We start from the raw sequence: 14,578 nt of genomic DNA, 5'->3' as shown, positions 1-14,578 counted from the left end.
TTTTTCATATAAGCCACTATTATGACACTGTCTGACATGATGCCTACTACTTTGTCAAACAAGAGGTTTGAGAGATTTTGTAGCACAAGCTGTACAGCTTTCAGCACTAGGTGATTTACAGACATCCTTCTGATATGACCAGTGACTACATACCTTCAGATCTGATAGATGACTTCTCCACCCTTTTCTTGAAGTGTGTTATCCCTTAATGGACAGGCATCATCATACGATGATCTGTAACAGGTTTTGAGTGATGGACCTGATAACTCATATGAGTATTAATACTACACACCATACAATTTGGATGAATTCAGCGGGAAAGATGTCCACAGCACTTCAATGGTCTACAAATGATTTATGGCAACTGTAGTAGCTCAGCCCAGGACAGACGGGGATCAGTGTGCCTTGAGACTTGATGGGGAAATGTATTGCCCTCTCTACCCCATGATATCTTTTTAATTATTTGCCCACAAATATACCCAGGATTGCTGTTGGGACAGAGAGCATAATAGAGACTGCTCAATATCAAATCTTCTTTTTCCAAGAGAGAACCTGTGCATACGAGATTATACTGTATTAGTATTGAGGACTGATGCTTTATCCTGCAACACTACTATCCTCTTGGCTCTGACTAAATTTTCAGAGCTTTTGGTAGCTACTATCTCCAAAAAATTACTAGTGGCACCCAGAACTCATTCTTGCCATTTAGCAAGGATCAACATTTCCTGTAAAATTTCCCATTGGAATCATTTTCAGTTAGGAAAAGAGCTGCACTTAGATAATTAGCATCTAGTTCTACAGCCAAAGCCTCTACTCCTGGAGGAAGTTATCTGGGTAAAGCAAAACAACTAGAACACTGGTGGTAGTGGTTCAACTATGGATCAGGTGGAGAAAATATTTGAAGAATTACCATGGCTTCATTGTAATTTTATTTCAATCATTTCTCTTTGATGCAATCCTGAAGGTCATCTATGACTGCCCTGGGAAGATCAAAACTCAGAGAGACTTTCAGACCTTTGTGTATATCTGGGTTCATCTACAGAAGCTACTTTGCAAGTCATAGGTATTCTCTTTAATCCAAAGGATTTATAAATCCATGAAAATGCTTTATGAAAAGGTGTTCATCATGGTTAACGGTATAGTTAGTGTCTACATTGGACCAAACCCAACATAAGTGAAGGCTTCAGTAGCACTTCCTAATAATGGATTAACACTATAACCAGTTTAAGCAATATTAGCAACATGGTGTTACAGCATGATTTTGCAAGTCTACACTGGCTTTCCTGACCTGGTAGTCTTGGTGGGACATGTACCTTTGCTATCACAGCAGGTTATATACTGTACTGTATATGAAAGATCCATGACCCCTGACAAATTATCTAATTATAATTGTAAAAGCTTCCTTTAACCTGTTTGTGGATGGAGTTAAATACATAGCTTTCAACTTATCAAGCACTGACACATCCACACACTAGGTCTTTGTAGGCTTGTTTAAGATTGCTATGTTGAATCTGTTGATGATGGCTTACCCCTTTACTATATTTCTCAGATCTTTTATACATTGCACAGAGCTATACAACATCCACTGTGATGAGATCAACTCATACAAACTTCACAAGTTTGTTCTGGAAAACATTGTTGGTCCCTACAAATACTGCACTAATGGGGTCTTTCTATAAGCATACCATAAAACTCTGACACTGTTTACCACATAAACTGCTAAAGTGTCTTTGAGCTATGTTGAATACTACATTTACGAATTGAAGAAACAATCACCACTAAAACTGAATACCTACGATCTAAAGATTATCATTTGTCCACGAAAGCCAAAAATAATAACAGCATTTACTGAGGTCTTTGATAATTATCACAAAGATGCAAGAAGCTCCAAAGGAGTGAAGATAGCAAAGGAAACTCATGCGGCAGCTACAAGTAGATGCCTAGCATCAAACATCAGCCAGAAATATCCTACATTTTTGGGCAATCAAGTCTTATTCTGAATCAATGCATGTGTGAATTGTGAAATTTATGCTATAAAGCCAGGTATTTTCAGTCATTCAAGGAGTTGGAGGGGTTGAACAATAAAAGAAAAGAGCCAAAAAATAAATTAAATAAAGTAAGAGTTTTCTAACGGTGATACTGGAAGAAACACCCCACCAGCAATAGCAAGAAGTAATAACTGGACAGGCTTGACACCAAAATGGAACAAAGGCAGTCTCTTTGTGATGACAATTAGTAAATTAAAAAATTCTCAAGGTTTGATCCTCCTGACTGATGAAAAAAAAATGGCTTAAAACAGTAACAGTACACCAACACCCTACACTTTCTATCTGATACTAGCGAGTTTCCTAATTGGGGGGTACAGACCAGTTTTTGACAATATGATACTAGTTTTTTGTCAGCAAGAAGGGATCACTTTCTAACTACTGTATTTTATTGTGTATTTGCCAAGAAGGTAGCATTTTCTATCTGTCTGATCCTGTATACACTACTGTATTTTCAAGTACAAAGGTACCATATCCTTAACAACAATTGAGAATGTCCCATTACCAGAGTACTACTTTTAACTACAGTATTTGACACTTCTGTACTTTCCAGTATAAGGGTATAATTTCCTAACTACTATACCAGATACTTGTGCATCTCCTAGTAAGAAGGCACCATTTTCTATCTCCAAGTAAGAAGGTACCATTTTCTAACTGGTACTTGTGTATTTCCAGTGGGTGGAAACCATTTTCTGCTTATCTGATATTAGTGTATTTGATATCAGCGTACTGACAATCTGATACCTGTGTATTTCCAGTTGGAGGGTGCTATTTTTTCACTATCTGATACTTCTGAATTTATCAGTAGGAGGGTACTATTTTCTGACAACTGTATATGATACAGCACTTGTGTATTTATCATTAGAAGGCTACCATTTTTTTACAATCTAATACTTATGTACAGTATTTCAAACTAGGAAGATACCATTTTCAAAATACAATACTTGTGTAATTCCCAATAGGAGGGTAACAGTTTCCGACTATCTTATAACGTACATTCTTTATTTCCCAGTAAGAGGGTACCATTTTCCATGTGTCTTATGCAACACACTGTAAGCAGTGAAGTTTCCGTGCACAACATTGTAGACAGTACAAAGTTTCTAAGTGGAGTCCCTTTGGCTGCAATGATTTCTGCCATGTTCTTTTTATCATTTTTCTTTGGTGTATTTCTAGTTTTCGATTTCTTTATCTTACCTCAATGCAAATTCTACTTCTCATTATGAGCAAAACCCTTCAAGGAAACAGCAGTCTAGAAACATGACTCAGATAGTTGCGTTAAGCAAGCTAGTAATTATTAGCAAACATCTACAGCTATGTCTCATTACTATGAGAGCCTTGCAATTACCAAATTGAATCTCTACACTGCATGTAATTATACCAGATATTATGAGTAAAACTATTCTATTCACTAGTTTTATGAGAAAAATAATTTCAAGCTTCCACAAGGTTAACCTCAGAGATTAAGATTGAATTTTAAATTTTGGCAATCAGGTTATAAGACTACGTGCAATCAAGAACTGTGTTCACAGAAAATGCTGAAAATTATTATATTTGTTTCAATTTGGAAGTAAAGTATTACAGGGTTACAGGGTACAATATTATACTGCACTGCTGTAATCTCATCAACATTTACTATTACTGTAACTCATGGTGCTATATTCAAAGAATAGAGCTAAAGCAACTTTAAACACTTATTAACCCACTAGCAACCATACCATAACAGACTCGAGGAAAAATAATTTTTTAATAAAACTTGCTAATGTCTTCTTTTCTATTCACATGAATGTTATAATAAATTCAGCTCACATTTTCATGTCGTCAAGAATATGGTCAATGACCTTCAAGTTGCAAAACCATTTATTTTAAAATCATTCAGTCAAGGGTTTGGGCATGCTGAACATAGGAAGACATTCTCACTGTGAGGCCAGTGTATAACTGTACTAATATCCCAAAATGTCCAATGCAGGCGTAACTAAACCATTTCGATTCAGCCCAGAACAAAGCATTCCTTGCTTCCATCAGACTACCCATGTTATTTAATAATAGCCAAATTTACTCACATTTTACCAGTTTGTTAAACTGTACTTTCAACAAACTGACAAGAAACTTTTGAGTGCATTGAAAGAATGACTTTACATCATATATCTAAAATAATAAACAAAATTCTTGTAAAGCCTGCAAGATAGATCCAGGTTGACCACAAGCTAAAAATGGTGGAACAGTGCAACCTTGTAGGTCTTCACTAATACAAGTGAAATCCATTCTCTAAAATGAGGTAGTGTAAGGAAAATTTGTACAGATCCCACATTAATGGATTTCAGTAGACAATGGATGCCGTCTGCATGAACTCCCACCTGAACCTTGTATGCAAAAATGTCTTGATACTAACTCAGGCTCAGATGGATGATGAATGCAGATTTGTGTTGCCTGAGTGAGACAAGCTAGAAATGAATTCCAACAGGAAGAGTTTATGCATTTACATGCAATACTGACAGCAGATGACCTATACCACTGTTAATAAGTCCTTCCCTACTCTCCCAAGCATCAATGCAATTGTTTAAATGTGCACCACCATATTTTAGAATTAAATACCTTATACTTCTTTCAATATTGTGATGAAAAAGTTTATTATCTGACTGCCTCTGCACAATGTAAAATAAATTAGCACCCTACACCTCAAGTGCATAATTTCTTATTGTTACACATCCAAAGTTATCATTAGTACAATGTCACAAACCAACTTGTGTACCATATATACTCAAAACTTTGCACCAAAAATTAAATGCTGTCCAGTACACTATGTCTTAAATCAACAAAGAAGTCATCTTTGATTCAAAGTTAAAGGCATATGTCTTCAAAAATATGTTTAAGGTAACAAAACAATCTAGTCATTGCATGTTATACAATTGCTGGCGCTTGTTTTACAATTCAATTACAGTATTACCTAAATATGAATCGTACTGTAAAGGTTTATCAACATACAGTAGTTTAAGTCACAAAGAATCTAACTTCAGGCTAAGCCCAAAAATCCTTATCCAACAACTGACATTACTGGACACCCCTCAGTTTCCAAGTGTTTTAATACATGATTCTTTGAACTTTGGCCAGTTCTTCGTCAAGGCACCACCTTGGTAATCTTTACTTGGATAGGCTATCACTAATAGTGATTTAATTTGCTTTACAAATGTTTAGTCTTGCAGAAGACTCACTCTAGTCATTTAATAATTACTATTTGGACTAAAGAATACTACACCTGCTCATTTTTCTTGGGTAATGTAAATTTAATTAGCAAAATTAGAACCATCAGCATTATATATCCATACTAGAGCAACAGCAGGCCTCATTAGCTCACTCCAACACAACGATGAAAATATAACAAAGAATCAGAACTGAGCAGTTTTAATATAATACAGTAATGAAGACATTTATAAGCAAGCTACCGACAAACCCTTATGGAAAGTCAACCCAAATCCTTCAAGGGCCAAAAGCGATTTGTTTTCAAGACAAGTTAGTTTCTTACAAAAACTGAAATTTCACAGTCCCAAGAATTCCTCTAGCTTCTGTACTATGTTCATAATCAATGCTGGGATAAACCCAGAACACTTTCCCATTAACCCAATTAAGACTGAGGGCTGAGAACTAGATTCTCTTCAAGTGGATAAGAGGTCTACTGTAGAAAGATGCCAGCCATAATGTCTCTTAAAGTGAATTTTTAATTCAACTGAACCCAAGCATCTTGCACCAGTTCTTGCTACTGGATAATAAAACACAAGCTAACACAATAACACATTATTCATAATGCCAGGGAGAAATTATACCAAACCTGAGGTATACATTATTCATAATGCCAGGGAGAAAATATACCAAACCTGAGGTTCTCATGAAAGTGAATTAGGAAAGAGGCAGAATTCCTGGAGCTATATTAATGTTATGTCTGTTTTACACAACTTAATCAATCAGATATATCACACTTCCTGAGATGTATGAATCCCGAGACTCCACTGGTACTAAAGTCATCTTGCCAGCAGCAGTGCTGCTCATCCTACATTTATTTTGTTTTCATATTCACTTTACTTTTTCATCTATTTAACATATTCTATTTTTAACTTTCTTTTATCTATTTAATCATTTGACATCCTTTTGTCTTACATATTACTTTATGGATTGTCCCCTTGGATGCTTTCCCAGGTAGGTTAACATAGGAACAGTTACTTTCCCCCTTTCAAGTTCATTGTTTTCCCTTAGGATTTTGGTGAATCTACTTCTTGCCAATATAATTCTTGGGTCATAACTTCCATTGGGATGACAATTCAGTCGTACTCTATGTGCTTATTTTTCATTTTTCTTTCCTTGGATTTCACTCTACTTGAAAATCCTCAATCCATGTTTCAGCATTGCCCTCCTACCCTTACTCTTTATCAGTGTTTGTGGCTTTAAATTACCTGAATAAAGTGTTATGATCCCATACTTTGAGTCAGCATTTGTGAGTGTGATGTGCTGACTCAGATAATTAAGACATCTTTTTATCCTTGACATGAGTGTCAAAACACTTCAAAGTGACTTACTAGGGTCTTCCTGGCACAGCTTATAAACACACATCATCTCTGGATCATAATGGATTTGTGTCCGTTAGTACTTGTCATTCATAGTTGACTGAAATTTGGGAATTCATATACATTTTGTTAGCGTACTGCATTCCCTACAGATGGGAAATAAGTCATGAGGTGTAGCCAAATAGAAACCATGTGTTGAACAGGTGTACCTAATGTTCAGGCAGGATAATACTACTCTATTTTTTTTTTTGTACTTAAGTCTGCCACAACCCCCCAAAAGCTCAATCTGATTTTATGGTGATACTGTTTCTGCTTCTTTATTCTAAAAATCTGGCCATTCATACATCATAAGGAACTTCGTCACAAATTTTTATGAGAAATTTGTTTGGTCTGAATCATAACTGCTGCAGACTTAGCTACTTTATCAGCTTCCCATTATTTCTTTCAATGGCTACTTGAGTATAGCTCGGACCTCCAGTGTTTATCCTAGCTCAACCTTTATACAAATTTCATTTAATTAGCAGGAATTCACTGTAATGTACCTGATCTTCTGGACAAGGATGTTTAGGACAAATATTCTTAAGCACTTCTATGTCCCTTCAAAAATGACTGAATATCTCAAAAAGCTGGAAGTGTCTTAGGAATCTAAACTCTCCTGGTCTCAAAAAGTTACACAAAGTTAACCAGACCACTGAGCTGGTTAACAGTCTCCTACGACTGGCCTGAAGGATTAGATTTATTTTACGTGGCTAAGAACCAACCGGTTACCTAGCAACGGGACCTACAGCTTATTGTGGAATCTGAACCACATAAGCTAATGCTGACACACATAGGTTTTCTAGTTCCTCTTAAAAAACTCTGAGCTGATAATTTTTTCTTTAATGTAGCATGATTACATTTAGTTTTCCAATTTATGCCTTTCTGAATTCCAAATTTTGATTGTTATTTTCCTTACTGACCTACCACCCTTCTGGTAAAACTGAGCAGTCAGAAAAGGACATCAGACATTTCACCATGATTAAAAAAATCACCCAACAATACAACTGAATCATGTTTATAAATGTCCTTACACCATGTTCTTTACAATTGCAATACTGTATACAGTACAGTATATAAAAATGGCAATACTGTATCTTACAGATCTAACAAGAAGCTACATTTGTGTCATGCTGTTAGGACTGTAAGAATAATAAAGTGATAAAGAGTAACATGATATTTCAACTGCAATTTTAAGACAGTGAGCTGTTTTAATTTAGTGGAATTCCTGCATAATATCCCACACACACACACAAGAGATTTATTGAAAGAGGTACAGCAAAGTACAGTATATGTAAGTTACAGCCAACTTTATACAGTATACGGTACACCTTGTTGTCAGTCCCCTATTTTTCCACTTTTATTTTCAACATAAATAACTGGAAAGGATGCACTCATTGCAACTATCTTTTGAAGCTATTCTACAGTTCAGTTTATTAAGACAATGTCCCATCTTCCAAGCACTGGCATCCCCTCAACAGAACTTGCTAAGTAAGGTTAAGCTGATATCTTACTATGCTTAATTTTCAAGGTAAGGTATGCATAGTAACTGAAACCAAGTAATGCTATGACAATGACAATTCCGTATCTGTGATTTTTGTTTATTCATTTCAAATTAGCCTCTTCTACAGTAAAGAACTTTCTTCATTTTCCCCTTATATTTTCTGTATAGGGATTACCTTCAATACCAGAGTATTGTTGTTTTGTTAACACATTTACATTAACTAAATCCTTGCATAATACCTCCCTATCCTTTATTCCTTATCACTTGTTTACCCTCGTATAATCACAAGGGGCAAGTAAGGTCTTCTTGTACTGCATCTTAACTAGCCATACATTCACTGTCCTTTGTATTTTTATTAAGGTACTGACACACCATCATAAAGAAAGCAGAAACTCAAGACAGTACAGTAAACCCCCCGTATTCGCGTTCTCATGATTCGCAGACTTACGCATTCGCGGGTTTCTCTGTGGAACATATCTAGCCATTATTCGCGGAAAATTCGCCCATTCGCGGTATTTTTCACTGAGAAATATTCACTAATTACGATATTGTCATATAATTTTCATGAATAAATGCACTTTTTGTGATAAAACTATTAAAAATACTCTGGTATATGCATTTTTACAGGGTTTTTCTGTGTTTAAACTATCAAAATGGGCAGTTCTAAGTGTTTTTAGAGGGGTTTTAAGTAGTTGCAGATTTTAGCTATTTGCTGGGAGGGGGGGGGTGTGGGACACATCCCCCGCAAATACGGGGGGTTCACTGTATAATGTAGTTCCTATCCAAACCCTAGATAACTTCTACAATTCAATCTCTGTTCACTTACTATTGTATTACAGTACAGTACATGCAGGCAATTTCCTTTTTGTTACTTTCATCCCTGAATATCACTCATCTAAATGAATACATTCCAGCATTACCTAGTAACTTAGCATGTTACAGGTTTTCCAGCAATCTAAGCAACATTTTTGTTAGAAGTCACTGAATTTTAAAAACTGAACCAGCACTTAGGTTTGTGTGTTACTTGTAGGCTAAAGCCTTGGATGACCAGTGTTTGGTCCACATTTTTTTCTCTAAGTTTGTACATGTTTACAACTGTTCTTTCAAATACCTTCAATTGCCTCTGATATAGGATTTAATAGGTTACAATTTTAGTGTTTCATGTTGTGGCCATTTACGTTCTAGTGTTAAGTGAGCAAACTCATGTAAATACATTATTTTTTAACTATTATTTTTCATAGCTACTGTTTTCCATACCTTAAAAAGTATGTTATTTTATCTAAACTTTGGGATTAAGTTTTTTTTAAGATAACTAAAAATATCTGCTACTGATACTGGTGTAATATGTGGTGAGTGGTGAGCAACATGATCTTTTGCCAAACAAGATTATCTTCAATATTAGTTGTAAAACTCTATCATCAGCTCCCACCCCATCCCTACTGTAATCACGATTTGATGAAGTAATGCTCTGTGCACATCAAAGACATTATCAATCTTGCTTCTTCATAGTAATATTGCACCGATTCAAAGTTTACTCTCAACAGATCAACACATGTGCTGTATGAGCTGTCAGTATCACTGACACTCAATAATAGCAAGAAAGGTTCAATTTTAATTTTCCTTTATTTTTTGTCTATACTGTATATGAATCTACAGTGGTTTTCTTCAAAGCTTTGCTTGACCTCCCCATGCTTCCTATGACTACGTATTTTTTTTATCCTTTTATTATCTACATATTCTTATTCTGTCCCACAATTTCAGACGTATTATGTCTTTGTACTTTTACCATACAAAGTAAAATACTATTACAGTAATGGAAGAAAGTGAAATGACTACAAGAATTCCATCTGGATAACATGACAAAAACTTCATCCAGAGATAAAAACCATGATAAAATGTATGACTGCAAGAAACATATTACTGTATCTATCCTTCTTGACTGAAACTCACTGCCCGAGGAGCATTTATTCTCAATGCCATATTTGTTATTTGTCAATAAGAGACCAATAAGATTATAAAAATGAACCATCACACTAAAGAATGAGGGGCTTAGTGTATTAGCACTAAATCATGTTCCCTAAATGGATCAAATACAGTACAAGGCAATACCCTGAGCTTAGTATTACAATCATTAAAAACAGTACAAAATATCAAAACTGGTCAAGATAGGATGGCAACCATAAAATAATCTGCCTCTTTAACGTGAGAACCTCATTACTCTCTAGGATCAACCACAAAAAATAAGGAAATTCTATGGTTTGAAGTTGAAAAGAGAATACTTCCCTATCTCCAACTAGCACCTTTGGGTTTACAGAAATTAAACAAGCCCAGTAACTCAGCAGTAAAGAAGCAATGTTAGGTATAAAACTTACTATTAACAAAATTTATGACAGTTTGCTTCCCAAAGCAAAGCCAGACAAGTTTGAAATAAACGAAAAACTAATTAAAGCGAAATAGTGGCAACATGTGGGTCCCCATTAACTACAAGTGTTGCTAACCACCCGCTTGTCAAGTTTATAACAGGGTTTCTTCAAGTCTATCTATTCATCTCTACCTACACATTTCAAAAGTGTAGTAATCTGAGCAAATTAAATTTAGTTCAAGTTTAACCAGCTGTAAGATTAAGAAAATCTGATGTTATATAGATAGGTCTCAATGCAAAAGCACAGAACATGAAAGAGGCTGTAGAAGCCAGCATTGTTGATTTATGTGAAACTAAAACCTATTTCTAAAAGCTTAGTCACAAAGGTGTTTTTTCAATTCAAGGCAATACTAGAAAATGTTTAAATATAACTGAATGATATCAACTTCAAGCACAAGTCAGAAAGAATATCAAACTATGCTATACTTATGCTGAAGTCTGTCAAACACACCAAGATCGCTAGGGTGTGGCAAATAAGGAATTCCTGTCTTGACAAACGTCTCACTATTATGATAAAGGTCTGTTCATATGAAAGTTTTCTAAAATACAGCCATGAGTTTAAAACTGACATTAAAATCACATCTAACTACAGATATTTTCATTGGAAACCTAATCATTTTCATAAACACAACACACCAAGGAATCATTTTCTACCTGCTCAGCCATACTTCAGTTTCTGCAACATGTGGGCAGCGTAAAGCATTTAGAAGGTCAGTAGTTACTTTACTGGCTTAATCTTAACCCAACCATCCACTTGAAGAACCATCGCTCTCATGCTACCGCAGTGACAGGACAGTATGGAAAGCCAAAGTGGAAACTATAGTAAATGACAGGTCTTGGGTAAAACCACAAACAAGGGATTGATGTTATGGTAAAGATTTAAATGGCTAAACAGATGTGGCTACACTGTTTTTCCTGCCTCACCACACACTAACAATCTTAAAGTGTGTTTGGCACAACTATAGGTATTCACTGAATGGCCCTATTTGATGCTTTATAATGTGAAACTAAAACACTGTAGATCAACTAGATTGGAGTCAATTTCCAGATTTTCTCAAAGGGGCTACCAGAGGGATTTGAATTTCCAGATTCTCAAAGGGGTGGCCAGAGGGATTTGCTCTGAATGTGAGGTGAAAATATAAGGTAAAAAAAATGGGTATACTGTATACCTAAGTGGGGAGCACAAAACAATGCACCTGGGGACCACAGGAATGTTGCAAAGAACCTTTGGTATGGCATCATTAGCAGTAAGCTACGCTGCACACGATGCCCATGTGAATTCTCAGTACTACAGTACTGAGAACTCATATGGGCATCCTAAATACCCGGTACTACCCTTATTAATAAGGTTTTTATCATCATTAGATATGGACTATATACGTCAAATGCAACACAAAAAAGAAAATTCTATCACTTGCAGTTGATGGAACTTAGCTCATGAAGCAGGAAAGTAAACCTTCTAAATCATACAATCACTTAAGGGTAAGAGTCTTTCCACAATCATTCATAACAAGTAAACATATATAAAAAATTGTTGAAAAGTGTCCTCTACATTTCCAGGTTTAGGTCTTGCAGTATGCATTATCATAACTGCTAACCAATGGCTCTATACTAGCATTACATTCAAGAAGGCATTGGCAATCATGAATTTTTACCTTCAAGTTAATTTTCCTATGTCAAGCTGTTGATTATCCTTACAAACTGTGACTTTTGTATTCCATAAAGGTTCAGTCAAAACCAGGATACAACCACCATATTAACCCAAGCCCTTTCTCATCTAAAGAAATGTTCTTAACAAATAATACTCAAAAGGAAAAATAAGCACAATTCATATTAGTTGAAGCCCTTTGGTCAGCATGATTACAATTTGCATTGTGTATAAATTAATAAGTACTAATATTAACTTTCATTGAATCTTTAGACAGCAATGCACGTCAAAAATTTTGCTGAAGAAAGATGGTTAGTAAAAACTGAAATATGCTCAACCCAGTCCTTTGGACAATGTTAAACCTATTTTCCAAACTAGCTCATCAATCTTAAACAACCTGACACAGTGTGCCATGTCCCAGCTTATATTAGCCACTCCCCATGTGCCTGCCTCCACTCAATAGGCATACTATCAAATATTCATCGTCAATGAGTTAAGAAAAGACCACAAGTCCCCTCATTCAGTTTTACCAATTTACAGGGAAGAATAAATTCAACAGAGAGGACGCTTACTGTCAGATTACTGGCCTACGGACCAAAAACTTGAAGTTACACAGAAATGACGGCAAAAGCACTGCAGTACGTAAATCTACCAAGGTCCGAGCACCTAACCACTGATTGTTCTGTGCCTATTCCCTCGGTATCGCAGCTCGCGTGAAGCACCCGTTAATACCCGTTAATGCCCCGAAATACTGGGAGTTGTGGGGTGGGGTACGGCTCAAAGCTAGGATATAATGTCCTCAGGTCTGATACAAACCTTTCGAACTTTATTATATTCAAATGGTCTCAGTATCTTAGTCTTTAGTGTTGCATAAGGTGACCATTCCCAGACATTTGGAAGGAGGCTTGTGGCCTAGGGCACTAACATAAGGTGAGAGATAAAGCAGAAATTTGACTCCAAATATATTCATCTTTAAAGGGATCCCCATCTGATAGCCATATCGAAAAGCCTTCTTAACAGCCATAAATTTAATGAAGTACCGGCAGTCACTCAACTCCACAGTAGGCCTACAGGCACCAGTACCGTAGGCCTCTATACCCCTCCGTCCACGCAGGGCATTCAAAATGAAAATATCCGGAGCCAAATGGGAAAGAGTACCGCCAAACAAGCAAATACGATCATTACGAGCCGCGTAATGGACCTAAATGACAGATATAGGCCAACCCCGATCCCAGTTGCACGGCCGAGGAGGAAAATTGACAGCCCCCTTCGAAAGGTCACACACGCAGGAGCCTGGCGAAAAATGACTGACGGCCGTCGGAAAATGCCTCCCGCGACACGGTAGGGCCCCCTGCCCTTCTTACTAACACGAAGGCGACGATGACGAAGGGTTTCAGCCTCGATGGATGATGAGGATGGTGTGTATGGGCCTCGTCCTGTCACAGTTGCCAATGACATAACCTACATTGCCCATTTGAGCTACCCGGCACAGCAATGGCCGAGCTGACCCAGCCCACCCACGGTGGGAAAAAACGGTCCGGGGGTGAAATAAAAGGTCCCGTGAAGGAATCAATCTGTACTTTATGGGGATTCTTAATTAATGGGGAGAACCGAAGGCCATGTAGGGGGAAGGGCAGAGTTGCCAACTGGACTCCTACTACAACAGCTGGCCGACAACCGCCCTCTTTTCACTCCATTTTACAGCTCTATTCACCACTATTTAGGGGCTCCAGACTTACCTTCCCGTGCAAGTACGCTGTGGTGTTCATGCCGCACTATCGCTCGTGTAAATCAAGCAGGGAGACATATATTAGGGAACTAAAATAATAAGTAATTTCCTATAGTCTACGGATGAACTGACGACTAGTGTACCTTAGGCAAAATAATACTATGAATCCATTGTAGGCGATAAACCCTCTTAAAAATCAATAATAGGGTTTGTTTCAATGTCTTCGATTACGATAATCGATATATCAACCAATTTTTGTTATTAATTTAATATCTATATCCACACTTATTATCGGAATTTCTGCGTGAAAACGGCAAAGGCTAATAAAAGTAATGACAGAAGATCGAGTATTGGAACGCGGCAAGTGGGTTGGGCCTGAGCGAACTGTCACTTGATTCTTACATTAAAACTTTTAAAACTTTCAATATTTGATATTTTTTATACATTTTACATCCACCGTCTTCAGCAAAACTAAAATTTTAATCACATCTGCAGCGTACAATAATTCATCCGAACTGATGCCGAAAAAAATAACAACGAACAACAAGGTTTGGCTCTAAATATCGTTCAATAAGGAAAACAAAAAAAGAAAAAAAAGAATGTTACGATCAGCTGTTGTGCTAGAACAAGTTGTCAAGGTC

The 14,578-nt window shown here is 36.6% G+C and overlaps 1 protein-coding gene across 5 annotated transcripts in view; it reads right to left on the bottom strand.

Annotated features, from left to right (window-relative positions):
- Positions 1–14,271, bottom strand: part of shep (alan shepard) — a 213,753-nt gene extending 199,482 nt beyond the window's left edge. For 2 of the 5 annotated variants that reach the window (XM_067086195.1, XM_067086198.1), the window contains exon 1: positions 13,577–13,696. Coding sequence is in view for 1 of the 5 variants with exons in the window: in XM_067086199.1 (XP_066942300.1) it covers positions 13,948–13,977 (30 nt within the window). In the remaining 4 variants the exon portion in view is untranslated. Of the gene's footprint in view, positions 1–13,576; positions 13,697–13,947 lie in introns of those variants that run through there. The other 3 variants (XM_067086197.1, XM_067086199.1, XM_067086194.1) reach the window with 3 other exon arrangements.
- Positions 14,272–14,578: the final 307 nt, after the last annotated feature.

The sequence above is a fragment of the Macrobrachium rosenbergii genome, chromosome 42 (assembly GCF_040412425.1).
Source record: "Macrobrachium rosenbergii isolate ZJJX-2024 chromosome 42, ASM4041242v1, whole genome shotgun sequence".
Taxonomy (NCBI): domain Eukaryota; kingdom Metazoa; phylum Arthropoda; class Malacostraca; order Decapoda; family Palaemonidae; genus Macrobrachium; species Macrobrachium rosenbergii.
This window is presented reverse-complemented; position numbering and strand designations above follow the sequence as displayed.